Source organism: Rhinatrema bivittatum, chromosome 3 (genome assembly GCF_901001135.1).
Source record: "Rhinatrema bivittatum chromosome 3, aRhiBiv1.1, whole genome shotgun sequence".
Taxonomy (NCBI): Eukaryota; Metazoa; Chordata; class Amphibia; order Gymnophiona; family Rhinatrematidae; genus Rhinatrema; species Rhinatrema bivittatum.
In genome coordinates, this window is record NC_042617.1 from 158,383,853 (window position 1) to 158,408,676 (window position 24,824).

At 44.2% G+C, this 24,824-nt stretch overlaps 1 protein-coding gene across 2 annotated transcripts in view; it reads left to right on the forward strand.

The window, feature by feature from the left end:
* The window catches only part of SLC35F3 (solute carrier family 35 member F3), a 461,576-nt gene that overhangs the window by 423,468 nt on the left and 13,284 nt on the right, over nt 1–24,824 (forward strand). For both annotated transcript variants that reach the window (XM_029593874.1, XM_029593875.1), the window contains 3 exons: nt 5,338–5,463; nt 21,888–22,080; nt 23,511–23,600. In XM_029593874.1, coding sequence (XP_029449734.1) covers nt 5,338–5,463; nt 21,888–22,080; nt 23,511–23,600 — 409 coding nt within the window. The remainder of the gene's footprint in view (nt 1–5,337; nt 5,464–21,887; nt 22,081–23,510; nt 23,601–24,824) is intronic.

Consider the following 24,824-nt stretch of genomic DNA (forward strand, 5'->3'; position numbering starts at 1 on the left):
CCAACTTGTGGGGAACAGTGGTTGCTTAAAGCTGAAGACATCCGCTCCAGACCACCCAGCTTCTCTAAAATACACTTCCTCTCCATCCTCAGAAGAGCAGGACAAGAAAGCTTTGACCAGCCCAAACAGAAGCCTGGCTAAAATGAAACAGTTTCCTGCAGATCAAAAATACTTGAACCTTATGGAGGCAGTACAAGGGATGGAGGTACAGGTTCGTGCTCTACAATTGAAGGGGATTCCCTCTAGGGCCCTATTGCCATTCAAGGTGAGCAGCCCCAGATGGACCAGTCACCCCCAGAATCCCGACTGCCACATCCTGAAACGTTTGGTGGAAATAGGAGTGAGTTGCAGGGTTTCCTGCATTAATGTAAGCTATGGTTTTGCCTACATCTGCACTTGTATCCATCAGAACTGCTCAAGGTGGGTTGTATGATTAACCTGCTCACCAAGATGGCCCTGGCATGGGTAACACCATTTCTGGAATATGATAATCCAATTCTGAAACAATCAGACCTGTTTGTGGTTGCCCTCTCCCAGGCTTCCGATGATCCAGATCACATTCAGATGGTGGAAAGCAAGATCTTGGAGTTCAATCAGGGCCAGCGGAGCATAACTGAATATGCATGGAGCTTAACCAGTTAGAAAATGATCTGAACTGGAATGAACCAGCCCTGCATGCTCACTTCCAATGGGATATAACGGTCCAAATAAAGGCCAATTTGGCTGGGTTAGAATCCTCAGCCAAACTAGAGGCTTTGCTCAGCCTATGCGCACGAATTGAGATGCTTGGTAGAAGCCAAGAGGACCTTCAGTTCTGGCTCTGACAAAGAATAGATTCTCCCAAGCAATATTTCTGCCCCTGAGAAAAATCTACTTGGTAGTCTTCTGGTCTTTGCAATGAGAGCAAGCCAGCTCCTTTATCAAAGACATCCCGGTATGCCTCATACTTTTCTGGCAGTCTAATCTTTGAGCTTTTACCACATCCTCTGAAAACTTTTAGTGTAGCTTTTAACTGGTTAAAAATCAGGAAATATAGGATAGCATTAAATGGGAAGATTCCAAAATGGAGAAAGGCCATTAATAGAGTACCACAGGGATTGCTACTGGGTCCTGTGTTTAATATATTCATAAAAGATCTAGAAAAAGGAACAATCAGTGGTTCATCTTTTATCTACATATTTATTTACAGCTTTAAAAAAATCTAAAAGACTGGTAAGGCAAGACATTCCTTTGCTAAAACCATGTTCACTCTTCCACTTTAAAGGAATGTCTAATTATATTGTCACCTTTCTGCCTGCTACACAGCCCCACTCCCATCCCCTGCCAGCAGAGGTCATCAGGGAGCCTCACTCACAGTCACTCTAGCTGCCTCCCTGCTGACTACATGACATGGCAATTCCAGGCCTACCTAACCCAGCCTCTCCATACACTCTTTGCCTCTTTATTGAGTCACCTTGGCTATTTGACCAGGCCATATTTGCTTGCCTTTTGGCCTACCTTGGCCTCCTAACTTGCCTTGTGGCTTCCCAGGCCTTCCTGCATTGTCTTGTGGCCTCCCAGCCTTGCTCTGTGGCTGCCTGGGCCTCTGTCCTGCCTTGCAGACTTTGGGCTTCTAAGTTTGCCTAGCCAGCCTTGTTACCAGTTTGAGCCTTCTTGTTTATTGTTGCTTGTTCTAGTCCTGTTTTTGACCATTCCTTCTCTAGTCTTATTTTCTCCTGTCCTTGCCCTGTCATGTCCAGCTATGTCTACTTCCAGTCTTGCTCTTGGTTCTATTCTGTGTCTTCATCCCTGCCTGCAACCAGCTTCTGCCTGCCCTCAGTACTAGCCTGTGCCTGGTTCCAGCTCCCAGCTGGTGCCTGTGTAACCCTTAAAGTTCAATTTTCTTTATGACTCCTTGTGTCTGAAACCTGCACTTTGATTCCCAACCCAGTATCAGAAATGAATCCACACGCTCTTTAGTGAGTAACAGTTTTATCTTTACTGGAATGAATGACTGAAATAAATCTGTTCACTTCCTAAGCATCTGCATTTATCATATAAACACATGTATATAGTACAAGAGAAAACTCAACTTTGTCATAAACTCATGTTAAGTATTTCAACCAGAATCAGCATGTGATATAGCACCCGACCTTAAGCAGTCTCTGAACAAGCAAAGTCCCAGATTGTATCCTACTGTGTGTCCATTTGAATTTAGAGCTGAAGAGGGCGTCAGTACTGCTGCTTCAACTGCCAAATCCACAATACAGCAGCCTCTATCCAAAAGAAGAGCTTCAAATCCTGACAGGGCACAGTTCAACTACTCCCAAGTCGTCTACAGCAGGGTTCCAGAAAAGAGAACCTTAATCAGCACAGATAATATTTATTAGTTCAGAGCAGGGCAGGAACTCTGTTCAAGCTGAGCAGTGATCTGTTCGCACACGCTCAATACAATCAAATTTTTATACATCTCTTTAGGTAAAGTAAAAAACAACTTCAATACATCTCAAAACAATGTTAACTAACATAAATACATTACACATGAATACAATTATAAAGGGCTGCTCACCTTAATCAGCACAGATAATATTTATTAGTTCAGAGCAGGGCAGGAACTCTGTTCAAGCTGAGCAGTGATCTGTTCGCACACGCTCAATACAATCAAATTTTGAATCTCCTTTCCCCCCCCTCAGCTCTTAAAGAGACAGCACTCTATTGTCAGTCTTTTCATGTCACAATGATGATTCAACATTTCTCTGCCCTAGTTCCTAGAGGTATGTTACACCTGGTTCCAGCTTTCAGCCTGTGCTGTGTTCTAGCTAAGTCCTGCTGGCCAAGGGCTCAGTCTGTGGAGAACATGGCTGGTATAGGCAGAAAATTCAATCTGGCCTTGCCCCCGCATCTGGCCCTACTTCTGCTGCGGGAATTCCCGGCTCAGCCTGCCTGACCCATGACATATATGGCCAGTGATTATGTGTTTAAGAATACGTTCTACCATTTTGTCTGGCACAGACATCAGTCTCACTGGTCTATAGGCTCATGGATTACCCTGAACCCTTAATATAATAATTGGTGCTACATTGGCCTTCTTTCCATTATCCTCTTGTACAGAGGATGGATCTCCAAGGTTGGCAGTCATAGAGAATGATTTGATTATTAGGTATTGAAATAGCTGAGTGGCTAGTGTTTATGAGGATCGGTTGGTAACTTGCCTGTCTGATGTGAAAGCAGATCTCATGAGTCACCTAGATAGGATTTCAGATAGAACTGGGGAAGAGCCAGCTGTCATGGTAGATGTGGGCACTAACCACAGAGGATGGGGTGGAGAAGGAAGTTCTGGAAAACAAATATAGGCTCTTAAGTAGAAAGTTGAAATTCGGAACCTCTATGGGAGCATTCTCTGACATACTCACAGTTTCACTCACAGAACTCCAGAGGCAGGCAGAGCTTCAGAGTCTCAATGGGTGGTACAGGAAAAAGGGCTTTAGTTTTGTTAAGAATTGGGCAACATTTTAAGTAAGGGATTGCCTATTCCAAAACGATGAGATCCACCTTAACAGGGTGGAACCAGACTGCTGACATTAACCTTTAAAAAGGGGATAGAGCAACTTTTAAACTAGAATAAGGGGAAAAGCAGACAATTGCGTAGCAGTTCATGGTTAAGAGAAAAGTATCTTTGGATACCAAAGAAATTAGAGAGTTAGAGCATCCGGATAGAGAGATTCCATTAAAGGCATGTGTAGCCCATGTGCCTATAAGTAAAGAAAATATTGAGTTAAAGATTCCAAAGTACCCCTGTTAACTGCCAGGAAAGTTGTGTAAACAAATAATAAACATACCTTGAAAGGTCTGTTTGTTGTCCAAAGTCTAAACAGTAAGATGGGAGAGTGAGAATATATAGCATTGAATGACGAGGTAGACATAATTGGCATCTCAGATACCTGGTGGAAGAAGGATAACCAATGGGACAGTGCTGTACCAGAGAATAAATTATATTACAATGATAGGGTGGGATCAATTTGGTGGGGATGTAACACTTTATGTGTGAACTGCTTAGACCTAATACCGGTTGTATAGGCAGTATATAAATATTTTAAATAAATAAATAAATAAATAAATAAATGTTAGGGATAGCATAGAGTCCAACAGGATAAAGATCCTGCAGGAGACTAATTACACAATAGAATCTTTATGGGTAGAAATTCCATGTATGATGGGGAAGAGTAAACTGCTGTTTACCTGACCAAAACGGACAGATGATGAAATGCTATCAGAAATTAGGGAAGCTAACAAATTTGTCAGAACAGTAATACTGGGAGATTTCAATTACTTGAAAGTTGACTGGGCAAATGTTGGGGAGATACCCATGCCAGGAATGGTATTTAATGGTGATGTTTCACAGGAACTGAAACAAATCACGGTGAACCTGGAAGATGTAATAGGGCAGATTGGGGTTACACCCCAGAGTTCTGAAAGAACTCAAAAATGAAATTGCAGATCTAATTTGTAATCTATCATTAAAATCATCTGTTGGAGACCAATGTAACACCAATCTTTAAAAAGGATCTGGTTGATCCAGGAAACTATAGATCAGTACATATAGAAAGACATGGTTTAATGGGACAGCTAGCATGGATTTACCCACAGGAAGTCTTGCCTCACCAAACTGTTACTTTTATGAAGGTGTTAATAAACATGTGGATAAAGGTTAGCTGGTGGATATAGTAGGAGGCATATTCAGTAAGACGTTGAGCAGATAAGTTATCCAGCTAAAGTTAGCTGGATAACTTGTCCTGGATGTTCACTGTATATGATAAGCAAAGATGCTTTTTTTACATGGATAAAAAATATATGTGTGTATTAGAAAAAGTACATGCTTTCAAGGCATTGCTGATATTCAAACATCATAAAACATGTATTTTCTAATGTGTGTGGACCAAATATGTCCAGGTTATAAAATATTACAGAACTCCGCATGCAGATATATGCGCATGTATGGGGCTGCTCAGAGTTGTTTGAAAATTATCCTCTGTGTGCGTTATGTTAGAAGCAAATACCCACAGAAACAACAGGTGCAAATCTTTGCCTGCACTTTTCCCTTTCTTAGACAATTTTCAAAGGGAAAGTGCGCACATACTTTGAAAACTGGTGCAAAGACTGCAGGTAATAAGTATGCATGAACCTTGCAGCTATGCAGGTAGTATGAAAATTGCCTCCTAAAAGCATTTCATATTGCTCACTTGCTTGAATAAGGCTTGAAGTAGATTTGAAACAAGGTACATGTTTATTTGAAATGCTATGCTACTGTCAATATCAAATATTTTGAGTGATAATTATGCTTACTGTGTTTCCATCCAGATCGTAGCTGCTATACTTGCTATTGCTGGAATAGTGATGATGACTTATGCGGATGGATTCCATAGTCATTCTGTCATTGGCATAGCACTTGTAGTGGGATCTGCATCAACCTCTGCTCTTTATAAGGTAAATGTATGGGAGAACTGTATCTCTTCTGTTATAAACCACCTCTTGCAAAAGACTAAGTGGTTTAGTGGCTCTAATAAACCAGATTTGTTTTTAGGTTTAGTGTGAAAGATGTGACTGTCACAGAAGCGTGTTGGCATCAGAGTAACAAGTATAAACATACAAACATAGACAATAATAATTAATATTTAATAAATGGTGAAATAAAACCAAAGTATGTGCATAAATCAAAAAATAAGGGCATTCTATAAACCCAAAATGGCCATATTTCTGCAAGATATACCACTTAACATTAAAAATACTTCTAGAAAAACAGTCAATACAAATATGAAAATATAAGAGAAATAAATCTTACAAAAAGTCCTTTGAACTGATTCACATTTGTGTAATATGAACTGTATAACAAAATAGGGATGGGTAAGTCCAAAAAATAGGAAAATGGAAAATTCCTGAATGAATGGTGAACTGGTGTCCTCTGTGCTCTTATATTTACAGTACCTGTGTCTATATTGGCAGGAAAGTGACTCCTCATAAGGTTATTTTATTATGGTATGCTTTCTGTTTATTATCCAGCACTGTTTGTTTATTTTTTCCTCAGTTTCCCTTATTGTCTTAAGTTTAACTGCAGCATCTTGATATGCTCATTTTTAGACAAGCAGCTCCCTAAATTTATATTTTTCAAAAACATTCCATTTTTCAATACATATACCATTTTTAGCTGTATTAGAATTTTTCATATTTTTTATATCTCTGTTTTAGATATTTTTGTTGTAGGCACTATCAATATACTTATTTCATTTCATATTTTTATTCTCATTACTACTTATTGTAATATTTATTTACTAAAATTTATGAATTGCTTTATTTAGAAATCACCCAAAGCAATGAACAAAGCAAAACATAAAAAACAAAATATAATAAACATAAAACAAAATCATAAAAACAGACAAAATATCTCTTCCAACCTAAACATTACAACCTCCCCATATTTTCAGAGCAATTGTCATAGTCTCACCCAGTCCCTCCTCCATATACCTCAATATTCATTAACCAGATCTTTAACTTCCTCTGAAATTGTGTAAAAAGGTAAATTTTCAAAAGTTGTACCTGGACAAATTAGCACTTGTGAGCATAAAATAACATATATACAAGTACATGCTATTTTAAAAACTGCAAACTACTCATGTAAAATCAGGGTCTGTGAGTAAATTTGTGTGTAAAAAAAAGAAGTGGGCCAAGGGCATTCTGGGGTGGAGGCCAACATTTATGGAAGTAAGTTGCTATTTTACAACCTGCCAAAGTGACGTACATAACTCTTTCACTTCTGTATATTTCCATCTTGTCATTATCTGGCACAAGTACACATAAACATCTTAAAAGTGAATAAATAACTAGGTGGTGGGTCTGGGTGAAATGAGGGGAATTCAGGCTGAAAAGCCAGGAGAGTCTTCATGAGCCACAGATGGGCTGGGTGAACTGGTAAAACTAGTTATTTCATTGCTGGGTGCACACGTTAAACCCCCCCCCCCCCCCCCCGACTTATATGTGTAAAAGCCACCTTGTGTGTGTGTGTGGGGGGGGGGGTAAATATGTCTAAACATGAGTAAAATCAACTTGTGTATCCCTTTAAAAGTGGAAGTACAAATATGTGGTTATATCTTTTGCGCACACTTTATCTGGCTAAATTCTGACTAAGTAGCGCCTTTGCTGCTACTTTGACAAATTTGAACTATTCTGGATAAGTAGCATTTTTTTAGACATCTGGCTATCTTAACCTGGATAACCTGGATAAGTTTGAAAAGTGCCACTTATCTGTCTATCTGGCTAAGAGCCACTACTTAGCCAGAAAAATCTGAACTTATTTGGATAAGTGCTACTACTTTTCTGGATAAGTCCAAACTTGCGCAGCTTGTGAGCATTTGTATGCACATATGTACTCATATTTTATAACCTGTAGATATTGTATCTGCGCAGGTTATAAAATACATGAGCAACTTTATCTCACCAATATACTTGTGTAAATGGGTGCACACAAGCAGTTTTGAAAGTCATCCTCTTTTTTTCCTCCCTAACCTCCAGTGGTAGCTCATTCCAAAGTTTAGGAACTACCATTGATAAAGCCCAATTTGTAAGCCTAATCTGATGAAAGGCCTTAGCCTGCAGGAGGCTGTAGGAGGTGGTGATATTGGGACCCCAAACTCTTATTTGGGTGGTTCTGATTCAACCAATTTCTCACATGTAAACCCCACTAAATTACATTACAATAATCCAATATAGTAATCACAAAGGCATACACAACCAACTTCAAACCCTAAAAATTCAGAAATGGTTTCAATTGCCTTTACCAACTTCAACTGAATATAAGTGGTTCACACCATCCCACCTGTCTCTCCAAATTCCAAGTACTATCTAACTTTGCACCCAAAGATTTTACTTCATCAAGTGCTATCACCTTCACACCCTCAAAATGAAGGCAACATTCCTCTAATCCATAGCGGGCCCTAAACTATGGAACTCTCTTCCAGAGTTTCTATGCCAGATAACAGAAAGAAAGAGTTTCTAATAAGAAATGAAAACATGATTTTTTAGAAATGCATATGAACTAACGTAAAATTCCAATATGCCGATAACATCGCCATCAAAACCTTAGACCATAACAACAGATTGGGCTATAAGTACGGAGCGATGTTAAATATATACTGAGTATCACATGTAGGATAATGAAATTAAATCATAGATTATAACTCTACATCAAAGCACCCTAATTACCTTGTCCTTGATGTTGACGTATTGACCCATAATACGCATTTGCTATTGAGATGAAGTATACCACTTCTTAGCATATACTTTTAATATTTACATTCACTCTTTTACCTTCAGTATTCACCTTCTGCCTGTTCCCAGCAAGGCCCAGACTCTTATTCCTGCTCTCTGTGGATCTGTCCACTAATCTACCTGTCTAGTTTTTAAGGTGGACCATGCTAGATGCCTGGTCTAGCACTGGTTAAGGAGGGTTTTCAGGGACACTCCTTCACAAAGACAATTCGCCATTAATCCAGGGTTCACTGATTCCCTAATTTTTCTTGTTAAAAACATACTACATAGATGTGATGCAATTCAAAGGGCATTTTAGTTAAATTTGTCTTAAATGTTTATACTAACTGATGTTTTCCTAGATGTAATTTTAAATGTTCATAGGTTTAAAGCCCTGATGCAGGCATATCTTGTGCCGACATTCAAAGAAAAGATGAGCTCTTAAATTTAGGTCCCTAAGGCCTGGATTTATCAAAATGCACTAAATATTGTATGCGATAGGAAAAGGGGTGTGTTTTATGGTAATAGGCAGTTTATCACAATTTGTGCTAATACCTATGCAAAGTGCCAGAATTGATGTATTTCCTACATACGACCACTGGGGTAACCATGTTTACTAGGTTTCAGCTCCTGGAGAGCCAGCTGGGGGGGGGGGGGGGAAAGAGAGAGAGAGAGAGAGAGAGAGAGACTGACTAGCCATAATGCCCTCAAACTAGATAGGTATTCATCTACCCGTTCTAGACCCCTCATGATTTTAAACACCTCTATCATATCCCCCCTCAGTCATCTCTTCTCCAAGCTGAAAATTCCTAACCTCTTTAGTCTTTCCTCATAGGGGAGCTGTTCCATTCCCCTTATCATTTTGGTAGCCCTTCTCTGTACCTTCTCCATCGCAATTATATCTTTTTTGAGATGTGGCGACCAGAATTGTACACAGTATTCAAGGTGCGGTCTCACCATGGAGCGATACAGAGGCATTATGACATTTTCCATTTTATTCACCATTCCCTTTCTAATAATTCCCAACATTCTGTTTGCTTTTTTGACTGCCGCAGCACACTGTACCGACGATTTAAATGTGTTATCCACTATGACACCTAGATCTCTTTCTTGGGTTGTAGCACCTAATATGGAACCCAACATTGTGTAATTATAGCATGGGTTATTTTTCCCTATATGCATCACCTTGCACTTATCCACATTAAATTTCATCTGCCATTTGGATGCCCAATTTTCCAGTCTCACCAGGTCTTCCTGCAATTTATCACAATCTGCTTGTGATTTAACTACTCTGAACAATTTTGTGTCATCTGCAAATTTGATTATCTCACTCGTCGTATTTCTTTCCAGATCATTTATAAATATATTGAAAAGTAAGGGTCCCAATACAGATCCCTGAGGCACTCCACTGTCCACTCCCTTTTAGTTACAGGCACTTGGACTACTTTTCTTATTATTGGAACCTCACTGTCGGTATGCCCTAATTCTAATGCATCATTAGTATCCTTTGAAGATACCTCTCTCCGAACCATGCACTGCTGAGTGACTGTCGGCTTTCCCCTTTGTTCTAGTTTAAAAGCTGCTCTATCTCCTTTTTAAAGGTTAGAGACAGCAGTCTGGTTCCACCCTGGTTATGGTGGAGCCCATCCCTTCGGAAGAGACTCCCCCTTCCCCAAAAGGTTCCCCAGTTCCTAACAAAACTGAATCCCTCTTACTTGTACCATCGTCTTATCCATGCATTGAGACTCCGGAGCTCTGCCTGCCTCTGGTGACCTGCGCGTGGAACAGGGAGCATTTCAGAGAATGCTACCCTGGAGGTTCTGGATTTAATCTTTCTACCTAAGAGCCTAAATTTGGCTTCCAGAACCTCCCTTCCACATTTTCCTGTGTCGTTGGTGCCCACATGTACCACGACAGCCGGCTCCTCCCCAGCACTATCTAAAATCCTATCTAGGTGATGCGTGAGGTCCGCCACCTTCGCACCAGGTAGGCATGTTACCAGGCGATCCTCAAGCCCACCAGCCACCCAGCTATCTACATTCCTAATAATTAAATCACCAACTATGAAGGCCGACCTAACCCTTCCCTCCTGGGCAGTAGACCTTGGGGAGATATCCTCAGTGCGAAAGGACAATGCATCACCTGGAGAGCAGGTCCTTGCTACAGGATCCTTTCCTGCTGCACCCGGTAGATGCTGTCCAATCATAAGACCTTCTTCCTCCAAGGCAGCACCAGGGCTGCCAGTCTGAAGTTGGGACTTGGCTACTATGTCCCTGAAGGTCTCATCTATATACCTCTCTGTCTGCCTTAGCTCCTCCAGGTCTGCCACTCTAGCCTCCAGAGATCGGACTCGTTCTCTGAGAGCCAGGAGCTCTTTGCATCGCATGCACATGTACAACTTCTCACCGGTGGGTAAAAAATCATACATGTGACACTGGATGCAAAAGACTGGGAAGCCCCCCTCTTGCTGCTGGACTGCTGCCTTCATCTCAATTTTGATTAGTTCCTAGTTAAGGTTTAGGTTGCTATGGGAGTAGGAATGTGTCTAATTAATGTCCTTTAAATGTATTAGTGAATTAACTATATGTCTGGTAGTGGCCTACCGGGGTCTGATCAAACTCTCAATAAAGTTTTTGTTGGTTTGTTTTTTGTTGGTTTTTTTTTTTTGTGAAAGTCTCACCTGCCTATAAATTAAAGGATGAGCTAGGGGTGGGTGGGAGGGTTGGGAAATACAAACAGTCTAACTTCAGTTAGTCAGCCAGAGTGACTCACTGCTCTCTTGATTAACAAATGTTGGTACCTATTCAAACCAAATTACACTACCTCAACACCTTTCCAAGGTGAGTAACTGAGCTGAACATTTCAACCTTTTTACTTAGGTATACACTGCTCCTAGCTTATATCTAGCTTCTGGCTACTTTTTGTGGGGTTTTTTATTTTTTTTTTAAATACAAACACACAGTTATGCTTACTAGCTGCCTTACAGACATTTTAAAAATAAACACACTACCTACTGCTTACTAGCTTCCTTATTGACTATTTAAAAAAATACAATCTAACTTGTTTATTCACTGCCTTACTGACTATTAAAAGCACAAACACACTAAATAATATTCCCAAATAGTTAACTTTGCCCCAATACTTTTAAAAAAGACAATGTCCCAAGCAAAAACTTACTGATTCCTTTCAGCCACCAGCAAGGTGATTCTCTCCTCTCCAGGTGCTGCTCAACAGCAACACCTGGAGGCTAGATCCTGGACCCACATTAGTTACTTCACTTATTAATCACCTAACCATAAAATCTCTAGGCGATGGATGTGCAAACCAACAGAAATACACTGGGAGAGTAATTTTCAATGTTGTGTGTAAGTCAGTGTCTAAAGCTACAGCAGAGTGTTTATAAAATGTTACATATCTGTACCTCGAGAGTTTGTATGGATTTTTGTAGGGCAGGGAGGCACATACGTTCTCTTTTTAATAAATGTTTGTGCATACATTTTACACATAGAAAGCGCAGTTGCTTATCTGTAACAGGTGTTCTCCTAGGACAGCAGGATGTTAGTCCTCAAATGTTGGTAGTATCATCCGATGGAGCCTGGCATGGAAAACTTTTCTCAAAGTTTCTAGAAGCTTTGACCAGAAGACTGAGCATGCCCAGCCTGCTACTATCCGCGTGTCCACGCGAGGTCCCTGCAAGGTCAGTCTCGTAACATAGCAAAATACGATGAAAAATAAAACAAACCAAACGTGAACCCAACATCAAGGGGAGACGGCGGGATTCCTGAGGACTACATCCTGCTGTCCTAGGAAAACACCTATTACAGGTAAGCAACTGCGCTTTCTCCTAGGACAGATAGGATGGTAGTCCTCACATGTGGGTGAGTACAGATCTCCAGACTGCCCCACTCAACTAAAGAGACTTACAGCAACCGAACAAGGTGCCCACGGGCACATCACAACTGCGGTGCTGTAGGTAAACAGGGGCGGTCTGGGTCTCACAAGAGCATGAAGCAAAAAGAGTTGGGTTTAGGACTGGAACAGATTACACAGGACGGACTGAGCAAAGGCACTGTCCTGACGGCTGTCCCTATCTAGGCACTAACGGGCCGCAAATGTGTAAAGAGAACTCCAGGTTGCAGCTTGGCAAATTTCAATGATGGGGACTGCACGCAAGTGAGCCACCGATGTTGTCATAGCCCGCATAGAATGAGCTTTTACTCTGCCGGTCAGCTGAAGGCCTGCCTGTGTGTAGCAGAAGGCAATGCAATCTGCCAGCCAGTTGGACAAGGTCTGCTTAACCACTGCCACTCCTAGCCTGTTGGCTTCAAAGGACATGAAAAGCTCAGTGAACTGTCCGTAGCTCACTGAGTGTTCCTGGTAGAACGCCAAAGCCAGTTTACAGTCCAAGGTGTGAAGTGCCCATTCCCCTAGGTGGGAATGAGGCCTCGGAAAAAAGGTGGGCAGAATGATGGACTGATTAAGGTGGAAATCAGTCACGACCTTGGGCAGAAACTTAGGATGCGTACGCAGGACCATATGGTCATGGAAGAACTCAGTGTATGATGCGTACATGACCAGGGCCTGAAGCTCACTGACCCTACAAGCTGAAGTGATCACCACCAGGAATATGACTTTCCAGGTGAGGAACTTCAGGTCACAGGACTGCAGCGTCTTGAAAGAAGGCCGCATGAGCCTTTGCAGGACAACATTGAGGTCCCAGGATGCAACCGGGGGCCAAAAGGGGGAGGGCTTCATCTGGAGGAGACCCCGCATGAAACGGCCCACTAAGGGTTGAATTGAGATGGATGTGCCAGCGACACCTTAATGGTATGCACTGACAACGCTAAAGTGCACCCTGACAGAACTGGTCTGGAGTCCAGACTCGGACAGGTGCTACAGGCAGTGCAGCAGCTGGGGGAAGGACATGAGAAAGGGTCTAAACCATAACCCCCACACCAGATTGAAAAATGTTTCCACTTTGAGCTGTAGGACTTCTGGTCGAAGGTTTCTGGGACTCCACCAGGACCAGGGAAACACAATCTGAGAGCTGCAAAGGCTGGAGGACTACATGCTCAACATCCAAGCTGTGAGGGCCAGTGCCCAGATGTTCGGATGGCGCAGAGTGTCCTGATTCTGTGAGATAAGGTCGGACGCCGTCCCCAGCCAAATAGGTACCCACAGCGACAGGTCCTGCAGAAGTGGGAACCAGACCTGCTAATGCCAAGAAGGCGCCATGAGTATCATAGTCCCTTTGAAGCAAGCTGGAACTGAAGCAGGACTGGCTACTGGAACCAAGCAGGAACTGAAGCAGGACTGGCTACTGGAACCAAACGGGAACGGAAGCAGGACTGGCTACTGAAACCAGATGGGAGCTGAAGCAGGACTGGCTACTGGAACTAAGCTGGAACTGAAGCAGAACAGGTTACTACAAGCAAGCCAGACAGAAGCAAGACTTGGGCACGAAGTGAAACAAGTCTCAAGCAGGAACGGAGTTGCTAACACAATAGCACACTCCGAGGCACGGCGCAACAGAGAACCGCAAGGAACCCCGTTGCAAGGCAAAGTCCTGGGCTCCGTGGCGGCCTTACATAGGCCGTGGCATCTGACGTCACGGATAGGGCAGAGCCTTCAGTGGCGGGAAACGGCCTTCATAAGCGCGGCTTGCGTGCACGGCTAGGGAGAAGGCATCCAGGCAGGGCTTCTCGGTGGTGTCCCCCCCGCGGGGATGCCGTGAAACAGGCCGCAGACCCTTGGAGATGGGCCGGGACCAAGGAGGTAAGGGCCTAGTCGCGGCTGCCGTGACTGGGACCACAACAGTCCCTCCCCCTCTTATGCCCCCAATTAGCAGGCCCGGGTTTACCTGGATGGTCTTGATGGAAGGCTTTCAGTAAGTCCTTATCAAGGATGTTGCGGGCTGGCTCCCATGTGTTGTCCTCAGATCCACAACCTTCCCAGGCGATGAGGTACTCCCAGCGGCGTTGATGAAATCTGACATCAAGAACCTCCCGGACTTGGTAGGTTGTATCTCCTGGCACAGAAGGATCTGCAGATTCGGGAGCTCGGGGATGGTACCTGGAGAGGATGAGAGGCTTCAAAAGCGACACATGGAAGACATTGTGCACATGTATCGAGGAGGGTAAGCGCAAGCGATAGGAGACGGCTCCTACGTGCTCGGCATTGCGAAATGGTCCACAGAATCTGGGGGCGAGTCTGCAGGAAGGAATCCGAATTTGTAGGTTCTTTGTACTCAGCCAAACACGGTCCCCTGGGAGGTAGACTGGTGCTGGCTGACGGTGGCTGTCTGCCCATTTTTTGGCAGCGAGGGCAGCTCTTTTCATCTTCTTTTGGATAGACGTCCAAAGGACAAGTAGCTGGCAGGCAGAGAGTTGCAGTGCTGGCAGTGCGCTGGGTTCAGGCGAGGGCAAGGGCGGCCGAAGCTGCTTCCCATAGACAGCTAAGAAGTGAGAACTTCCTGTAGCGGAGTGTGTATGATTGTTGTATGAAAATTCCGCCCATGGGAGAAGTTTGGCCCAATCGTCTTGTCTTTCATTTACAAAAGAACGTAGAAAGGTCTTCAGAGTCCGGTTCGTACGTTCGGTCTGCCCGTTACTCTGAGGGTGGAAGGCTGATGAAAGACTCAACTGGACCTTGAAGCGCTTACATAATGCCTTCCAGTAGTGGGCGGTGAATTGTGGTCCTCGGTCTGATACAATGTCCTGGGGAAGACCATGAAGTCGGAACACATGTTGAACAAATAAATTAGCCAAGTCGGGCGCTGAAGGCAATTTCGACAGAGGAACAAAATGCGCCATTTTGGAGAACCAGTCCACAACAACTCAGATGACCGTGTTCCCGTCTGATGCTGGGAGATCCACCACAAAGTCAGTGGAGATGTGCGTCCAGGGCTCCACCGGGATAGGCAACGGGTGTAACAATCCTCTAGGTTTCCCGCCGAGCGGTTTCTGCAATGCACAGGTGGGGCAGGAGTCGACGAAGAGATGAACATCTTGTCTTACCGTAGGCCACCAATAGTATCGGTTGAGGAGGTCTAGCGTCCCGGTACGGCCCGCATGCCCTCCAGTGAGGGATTCGTGGGCCCATGCCAGCACGGCCCTTCAAGAGCGGCGTGGGACTACGGTCTTTTCCTTGGAAGACACGGAGGTGGCGGCGAGACACAACGTCCTGGGGTCTAAGATGTACTGGGGCGTCTCAGGGGTTTCTTCAACTTCGGTGGTCCGTGACAGGGTGTCTGCTCACACATTTTTTCAGCCAGGGCGATATCGCAGAGTGAAGTCAAACCGGTCAAAGAACAAAGACCACCGGGCTTGTCTCAGGTTCAGACGCTGAACTTGGCGTAGGAAAGAGAGATTCTTATGATCCGTGTAAATGGTGAAGGGGTGATTGGCTCCCTCCAACCACTGCCTCCATTCTTCCAGAGCGAGTTTCACAGCGAGCAGTTCTTTGTCGCCGACCCCATAATTACTCTCAGCCAGGGAGAATCTCCTTGAGTAAAAGGAACACGGGAAAAGCTGTCCAGTGTCGGAGTGCTGGCTCAGCACTGCTCCAACAGCTACATTTGAGGCATCGACCTCAACCATGAACGGCCGACTGGGATCAGGATGGCGAAGGCATGTGTCTTGTAGGAAGGATCTTTTCAGATCTTCGAAGGCTTGGCAGGCTTGGGCAGGCCAGTGCACTGCATTGGCTCCCTTCCAGGTGAGCGCAGTCAGGGGAGCCACTATGCGATAATAGCCGGGGATGAAATGCCGATAAAAGTTAGCAAATCTGAGGAAACATTGTAACGCCTTGAGGCCCCTCGGCTGCGGCCAGTTCCTAATTGCAGCAACTTTCTCCGGATCCATCTGGAAGCCATCAGCCGAGACAATATATCCCAGGAACGGCAAGGAAGTTTTTTCAAAGCTGCATTTCTCAAGCTTAGCATATAGGCTGTGCTCTCTGAGTATTTGGAGCACCCGGCGAACATGCTGGCCGTGCGTAGGCAGGTCACGGGAGTAGATCAGGATGTCGTCGAGGTAGACTATGACACAGATGTTGAGCAAATCCCGTAGCACCTCATTCATCAGGTGCTGGAAGACCGCTGGGGCGTTACAAAGGCCGAAGGGCATAACGAGGTATTCGTAATGCTCATCCTGGGTATTGAACGCGGTCTTCCATTCGTCCCCGGGATGGATTCTAACTAAGTTGTAGGCCCCGCGTAGATCCAACTTAGTAAAGATTCTTGCGCCTTGGAGCTGATCAAGTAGCTCTGGGATCAACGGGAGAGGGTAGCGGTCCCATTTCGTAATTGCGTTGAGCCTACGGTAGTCGATACAGGGCCTCAGGGAGCCATCTTTCTTGCTGACGAAAAAGAATCCTGCCCCGGTGGGTGACTTTTGACGGGCGAATGAATCCTTTCGCCAAATTCTCAGTGATGTACTCGGACATGGCCCGTGTCTCGGGCAGGGACAAGGGGTACACCCTACCCCGAGGTGGCATAGTTCCGGCAACAAGTCAATAGCGCAGTCATATGGACAATGCTGCGGAAGAATTTCTGCTTTAGTCTTCGAGAAGACATCGGTAAAGTCCTCGTATGGAGCTGGAGGTCCAAGGGCGGAGTGTAAAAGCAGGAGTGCTGGAGGTTTGGGAACCTTTATACAATGAGAGAGGCAACAGGGGCTCCACTTAGTAATTTGTAGAGTATCCCACTGGATCACAGGTGAGTGCTTTTGGAGCCACGGCAGCCCTAGCACCACGGGGTGGACAGCCTTTTCGAGAATCAGGAAGGCTATCTCCTCCGAGTCGATCGCCCCGGTGCGGACTGTGATGGAAGCCGTGGCAGTCAATATGCGACCTGGAAGGAGTGTTCCCTGAATGGAGGTAATTCGAAGCGGAACCTCTCGTTTCTGCATAGGAAACTGTAGTTGAGAGACCAAGTCTTGCTGGATAAAATTACCTCCGGCTCCGGAATCCAGGAAGGCAAGGGTTTCCAAAGACCCTCCGGGAAATTCCAAGGTAATGGGTATGATACTCTGAGGAGCTGTGGCACAACCTAGGAGGAGCTCCTCCTGACCTCCTAGGTTCTGGAGTTTTCCGCATGCTCCTGGCAGCGTGCCAAGAAATGGCCTTTCTGACCACAGTAGAGACACAAGCCCATCGAGCGGCAGCATCGTCTCTCCTCAGGGGAGAGCGGGGCACGTCCCAACTGCATGGGTTCAGAAGCAGAAACATCAGGACGGGCAGGCCTGGGCGAAGGCGGCAGGCATGAGGAATTGCGGGCAGGGCTGTGCTTTGTCGTGCATAACTCTCGTGCTCGCTGTTGCAGGCGGCGATCGATGTGGGCAGCCAAGTCAATGAGGGCATTAAGATCTTCCAGGAGATCCCAGGCGGCTATCTCGTCCTTGATGCGCCCAGACAACCCTTCCAAGAAGATGACTTTAAGGCTATCGTCCTGCCAACCTACTTCCTGAGTGAGAGTTCTGAAGTCCATTGCATAGTCCGCCAGGGAACGGGATCCTTGGCGAAGCTGTAGCAAATCTGACGTGGCGGAGGCCTGGCGGACTGGTTCGTCAAAGGTTTGGTAAAGTTGGTGACAAACTGCTGCAAGTCGTCCAAGGAGGAGTCGTTACGCTCCCACAGGGGGGAGGCCCACACCAGGGCCTTTCCATCGAGCAGGGAGAGAATGTACGCTACTTTGATGGAATCCGTGGGAATCCACCAGGGCAATATAGAGAAGCGCACAAAACACTGGTTCAAGAACCCATGGCAGATCCTAGCATCTCCAGCGAAGCGAGCAGGCGGCGGAAGCTGAGTCACGGGTAAGGCTACATCCTCGGGTCTCGAACCCACAGCAGGCGAAGAACGAGTATCATGGGCATCCAGTCGGGCAGCCAGTTGCCCAACAGATCCCGGCCAGGACATCCAGGTATTGTTGTTGCTGTTGTAGCTGCAGAGCCAACCCAGGAAGATCCTGGGGTCCTGGTACCTCGGCTGAGTCCATGGCCTTGCAATCTGTTGTGAGCTGTTTAGTGGACCCTTGGGCCGACCTGTGAGAGACTGGGGAGAGGTGGACTATAGTCTCTAGTGATTGACAGGTCGGGAGGCGGATACCAGGCAGGAGCTGGATGTGAGCTTCACCCTGGAAGCCGGTACTCCCCCGGGAGGAGCCCGTAGGAGCCCAGCCGCTGGGACTTAGGCAATCACGGAAGCTGGAGCAGGCAGGCAGGGATCAGGAGTCAGGCAGGAACTGAAGCAGGCTGGGACTGAAGCAAGCTGGAACTGAAGCAGGACTGGATACTGGAACCAAGACATGAAGCAGGACTGGCTACTGGAACCAGACGGGAGCAGAAGCAGGACTGGCTACTGGAACCAGACGGGAGCTGAAGCAGGACTGGCTACTGGAACCAAGCTGGAACTGAAGCAGAATAGGTTACTACAAGCAAGCCAGACAGAAGCAAGACTTGGGCACGAAGTGAAACAAGTCTCAAGCAGGAACGGAGTTGCTAACACAATAGCACACTCCGAGGCACGGCGCAACAGAGAACTGCAAGGAACCCCGTTGCAAGGCAAAGTCCTGGGCTCCGCGGCGGCCTTACATAGGCTGTGGCGTCTGACGTCACGGATAGGATGGAGCCTTCAGTGGTGGGAAACGGCCTTCATAAGCGCGGCTTGCGCGCGTGCACCTAGGGAGAAGGCATCCAGGCAGGGCTTCTCGGAGGCGTTCCCCCCCCCCCCCCCCCCCCCCCCGCGGGGATGCCGCGAAACAGGCCGCGGACCCTTGGAGACGGGCCGGGACCAAGGAGGTAAGGGCCTAGTTGCGACTGCCTCGACTGGGACCGCAACACTTGTCCACATTAAATTTCATCTGCCATTTGAATGCCCAGTCTCGCAAGGTCCTCCTGTAATTTATCACAATCCACTTGTGATTTAACTACTCTGAATAATTGTGTATCATCTGCAAATATGATTACCTCACTCGTTATATTCCTTTCCAGATCATTTATAAATATATTGAAAAGCACCGGTCCAAGTACAGATCCCTGAGGCATGCCACTGTTTACCCTTTTCCACTGAGAAAATTAACCATTCAATCCTATTCTCTATTTCCTGTCTTTTAACCAGTTTGTAATCCACGAAAGGACATCGCCTCCTATCCCATGACCTTTTAGAAGCCTCTCATGAGGGATTTTGTGAAACGCCTTCTGAAATTCCAAATACACTACATCTACCGGTTCACCTTTATCCACATTTTTATTAACCCCTTCCAAAAAATGAAGCAGATTTGTGAGGCAAGACTTCCCTTGGGTAAATCCATGCTGTGTTTCATTAAACCATGTCTTTCTATATGCTCTATGACTTTGATCTTTAGAATAGTTTCCACTATTTTTCCTGGCACTGAAGTCAGGTTCACTGATCTATAGTTTCACAGATCGTCCCTGGAGCCCTTTTTAAATATTGGGATTACACTGGCACCCTCCAGTCTTCAGGTACAATGGATGATTTTAATGGTAGGTTACAAATTTTAACTAATAGATCTGAAATTTTATTTTTGAGATCCTTCAGAACCCTGGGATGCATACCATCTGGTCCAGTTGATTTGCTACACTTTAATTTGTCAATCTGGCCTACATATCTTCCAGATTCACAGTGATTTGGTTCAGTTCATCCGACTCATCACCCTGAAAACCATCTTCAGAACCAGTATATCTCTACAACATCCTTATTAGTTAACACAGAAGCAAAGAATTCATTTAGTCTTTCTACAATGGCCTTATCTTCCCTAAGAGCCCTTTTAACTCCTCGGTCATCTAACGAATCAGGCGTTGATTGATGAAGCCTCTGCAGACCTTGGGATCATCATCATACTGAAGTGGCAGCAGTAGATGAAGTGCAGGAGTGCTCAGAGACAAGGCAGGGTGGGTTATGACACAGGTGGCACTGCCATAGTTAAAACAACTACACTTTATGTAGTCAGAGAGACAGATCTTGCAGGACCCCAATAACGTGATCTTGAATTTTTTTGTTGTTTGATCATCTGAGAGAGGTCCCGCAGGAAGTCCAGCAGCAGCGTGTCAGCAGAATCTATGGCCTGTGCAAACGATCATGGGTTTGGAAGAGTGGACCCTGAGATGGTGGACTGATTAGGCAAAGGCACTGTACAGGAATGAGGCAGAATCATGGTCAGGCAGGCAGGGTCAAGGCAGGTGGAGTTCTTTTGCAAGTAGGACACCAGCAAGGGTCAGGGCAGGTAGCAGACAAAAGCAGAGTCAGGAACCAGGCTAGGTCTCAGTTGGATTTGAAATCAGGAACAGCAAGATGCACAGGAACTTACAGATTCAGACCTGTCACTCAGGTACCTGGCCAGAGGACTGAGCTTCCTTTTATAGTAACATGGTAATGACGGCAGAAAAAGACCAAAATGGTCTTTTATTAGTGTAGGGCTGATGTCATCAGTCTGTGCCACAGGAAAATCCTGGGCCTAATATTGGTGGGTCACTGCGAGTTCTTAGAGCAGCAGTAAGCAGCAAAGCCATGCTGGAGAGCTCCACAAGCTGCAGGACACAGTGCTGGGCCTGGGATCTTAAAGTATAGGACACTGGCTGCGGTGCAGCAGCACCTGGTCAGCGAGGCATTACTGCTTTAAGTATTTAGGATTATTACAGAAGTACAAGGGAAGGTAGACATTTATCCAACCAAGCTATTGCATGTTTTTATTTGTACTTCATTTTCTAAGACATTCTAGAATATATTTTTCACTTGCAAGGTGCAAGTTAGAATGTGTGGATCCATGGAGACACTGGTTTAATGCATTTTACTTCCAGGCTTTAAGACAACAAAAAGGTGAACATTTTGGGAGTAGACTTTCTATAACTGCTGAAGGCCTATACACAGGAACATCTCCATTGTAATGCTGGCAGAACCAATCATTCAGCACATTGTTCAAATCAGAATTCTATGGTCCACATAGGTGACAATTTTCAAACTATGCATTTTGGGGCAAAGTCTGCAGATACTTTTTAACCAAGGACTTTGCCCCAATTTTCAAAGTGAAAGTTCTTTCGCTTTAAAACTTGCTGCTGGAACAAACAATGCTGGCACATGCTTTTTCTGTGGGTGCATTTGGCTAGGATAGCCTAGCTGCACAAATTATTAGATAAGACTTTTTCCAGATACTAGAACACAAGACAAAGCCTGTGATTTTTTTTTCCAAATAATGGGAGTTTTTGGATATTGGCATTTCAGATAAAATATGCTCTACTGTAAAAAAAAAATAAAATATATATATATATATATATATATATCACTGGGTAGTTGCAGATTGAGGCTTGTGACACTGTAGCCCAATAAAGGCTGGTCCCAGTGGAGCTAGAAGCTCAAAGGAAAAGGAAGCTGCAAGGCAAAAAATATATATTAATTAGAATAGACTTTGAAAGAGTTCAAAATAATTGCTAGGTGAACCAGAAAAGTATTGTTAAATATTTTACAGTGTATGTTATCATAAGCAAATATGGAGATGAAAGAAAATATTATTCTTAATATATGCAAAATGCTTAAAAGTTATAGAAATTGTGTATTTCTTACCCATATTTTTACTTTGATTTACTCTCTTGTAGGTGTTGTTTAAACTTCTCCTGGGTAGTGCTAAGTTTGGAGAAGCTGCATTATTTTTGACCATTTTAGGGGTTTTTAATGTCCTTTTCATCACTTGTATTCCGGTGATCCTTTATTTTACCAAAGTGGAACATTGGAGTTCCTTTGATGCTGTTCCATGGGGAAACCTTTGTGGATTTGCAGTGCTTTTATTGAGTAAGTAATACATTTAACAGAAGCCAACATATCAAAGTATTTTTTAAAAATTAATTTTCCCAGTATAGATTTCTGCTTCTTGAATTTTGTTGGGGCAATCAAGGCCAGGACATCCCTAAACCATGACTGCTACAGATATTTATTAAATCTATATACTACTTAACATTGCTAAGTGGCTCACAGGAAAATAGAAGAATATAACGGTGGATAGACTATTTACATATTTATACTTCAATATCAAGCATGCACTGCTTGTCTCATCAAAGATAGGATTTCTGGGCTAAATGGATCATTTGTCTGACCTGGATTGGCTAAAAAATTGTACCCTGCATGTCCATGGGTGCCACTTTGCCCCTTTATTCCATACTGAAGCAGGATAGAAGTAGCTTGCAAAAAATTCAAGTCTGTTTTCCCACCGGAAAGAGAAACAGGTATATTGAGATTTTTATTAATCGTCTGCAATAGACTTTTTTTTTTCCCAGTCTATTTCTAAAAAAAAAAAAAAAAAAAGTATTTCTAAAAGGTGCTTAATGCTATGATTTTAAAACTGATGTTTGAAATAGTTGAAAGAATTTCAGACATGAACTGTTTTTCCATGGGTAGAATGCCACTGAACAGCACTACGAAAATATAATAGGAACACAGTATAAAAAATAACTTAAATGCCAGCTCCATGGTTCAGGCCACAGTGCTAAGCCTTAGGTGGCCTGTAAAGACCTGGGGAGAAAGGGGAGAGGGCAGCTGCTACTGGAAAAGACCCCTACAGGGCTACAAGGATCACTGAGGGAGAATCTTGGAGGGTGCCACCTATCCAGCCCACCAGTTGGTTAGAACTCCCCAGGCCACCTAGGCATGCCATCTAGATAATAAAAAAAATATATTATTAAAGGAGAGGAAAGCATTGCTTAAAATAAATTACTAAAATGTCTTCTTGAATCCATATGTCTCTGCTGCTGGCTTTTCTGAAACCTTTGCCGTGTAGCAGCACCAGCTGTCTGTAGGACCCTGCATCAGGAGTATAAAGCTACTAAAGGCATGAGAATCTAGTCTTGCATGCTAGAATCAGCTTGTAGCATTGTTGCACCTGTACATTTTTTTTCCTTTATAGATTTCATTCCTCCATTTAATAGGTCTGTTCTATATAGTCCATCCTGCTGCATACATAGAACCCCCTCCCCCAATAATACATGATAACCTCCATTCCATAAAAAAAAGTCTGCATAGGGTCCAGGTGAATTTCACTTGAAGTAGCCTAAACATCTTTTTTGGCAGCTTGAAAAAAATGCCCTGTTTGGAGCATCTCCAGATAGTTGGCCATTTACAAAACTTATGAAATTGTGCTGTATAAAGGCTTATATGCTTTATTTTCTAAGAATTGCAAATAAAAGTTAGTAACAATAGTGAAAAAGGCATTTCTTTCCCTTTCACAGCATTCAATATTCTAGTAAATTTTGGAATTGCCATTACCTACCCCACCTTGATATCCCTTGGAATTGTGTTGAGTGTACCTGTAAACGCTGGTAAGAAGATTCACATTTTGTTTTATATACATGCCCAAGGTATATTTAATATTTACTTTTAAATGCTAGAACATACGAATAATAATGTGATGCTTAGTATGTAAATATGGTGAGCCAATGCCATGGATTAGGCTTTAGTGCTGCAGGTGCACACTATGGTAGAGGAGACTCAAGTTTCAGTCTATTCTCTGATACAGCCAGCAGGGGTCGGTATGGCACTTGAACCCGAGGAAGGGAGAATAGCTGCTGTTATTGTGGTGACCCCTGCCAGCCATATATCAGCACTGATGATTAATGTCAGAGAAGACATCCCTCCAGCTCTCATGGTTGACAGGGGTAGCTGGAATTCCCCGCGTATTCCTTTTGGGGAGGGAATTAAAAATAATTGGATCAAAGGTTGCTTCCCTTCCAAATATATGATGCCACCAGAGTTTCAATTATAAAGTTTATCAGAGCGTCACAGGTACTCAGCAGCCCATGTTATGCAAAGAAAGAAGTGGATTTTAACAGTCAGAGAAATGACCTAACAGCCAGGAAATTTTCTGAATCCTGATGCTCGTTCTCCCTTTGGAAGATAATGCCATTGCAGAAAGTCTAAATGAATTCTTTGCTTCTGTGTTTACTAATGAAGATATTGTGGAGATACCGGTTCTGGAGATGGTGTTCAAGGGTGATGAATCAGCTGAACTGAACCAAATCACTGTGAACCTGGAAGATGTAGTAGGCCAGACTGACAAACTAAAGAGTAGCAAAATCACCTGGACCAGATGGTATGCACCCTAGGGTTCTGAAGGAACTAAAAAATGAAATTTCAGATCTATTAGATAAAATTTGTAATCTATCATTAAAATCATTCATTGGCCTGAAGATTGGAGGGTGGCCAATATAACCAGCTCCAGAGGTGATCCAGGAAACTATAGACCAGTGAGTCTGACTTCAGTGCTGAGAAAAATAGTGGAAACTATTCTAAAGATCAAAATCACAGAGCATATAGAAAGACATGGTGTAATGGAACTCAGTCAGCATGGATTTACCCAAGGGAAGTTATGCCTCACAAATCTTCATTTTTTTGAAGGGGTTAATAAAAATGAGGATAAAGGTGAACTGGTAGATATAGGGGTAGATTTTAAAAAGGTGCATGCGGGCATACATGTGCGCGCGCTACCCGGCACGCTCACATGTACACCCAATTTTATAACTTGCGTGCACAAGTTATAAAATCAA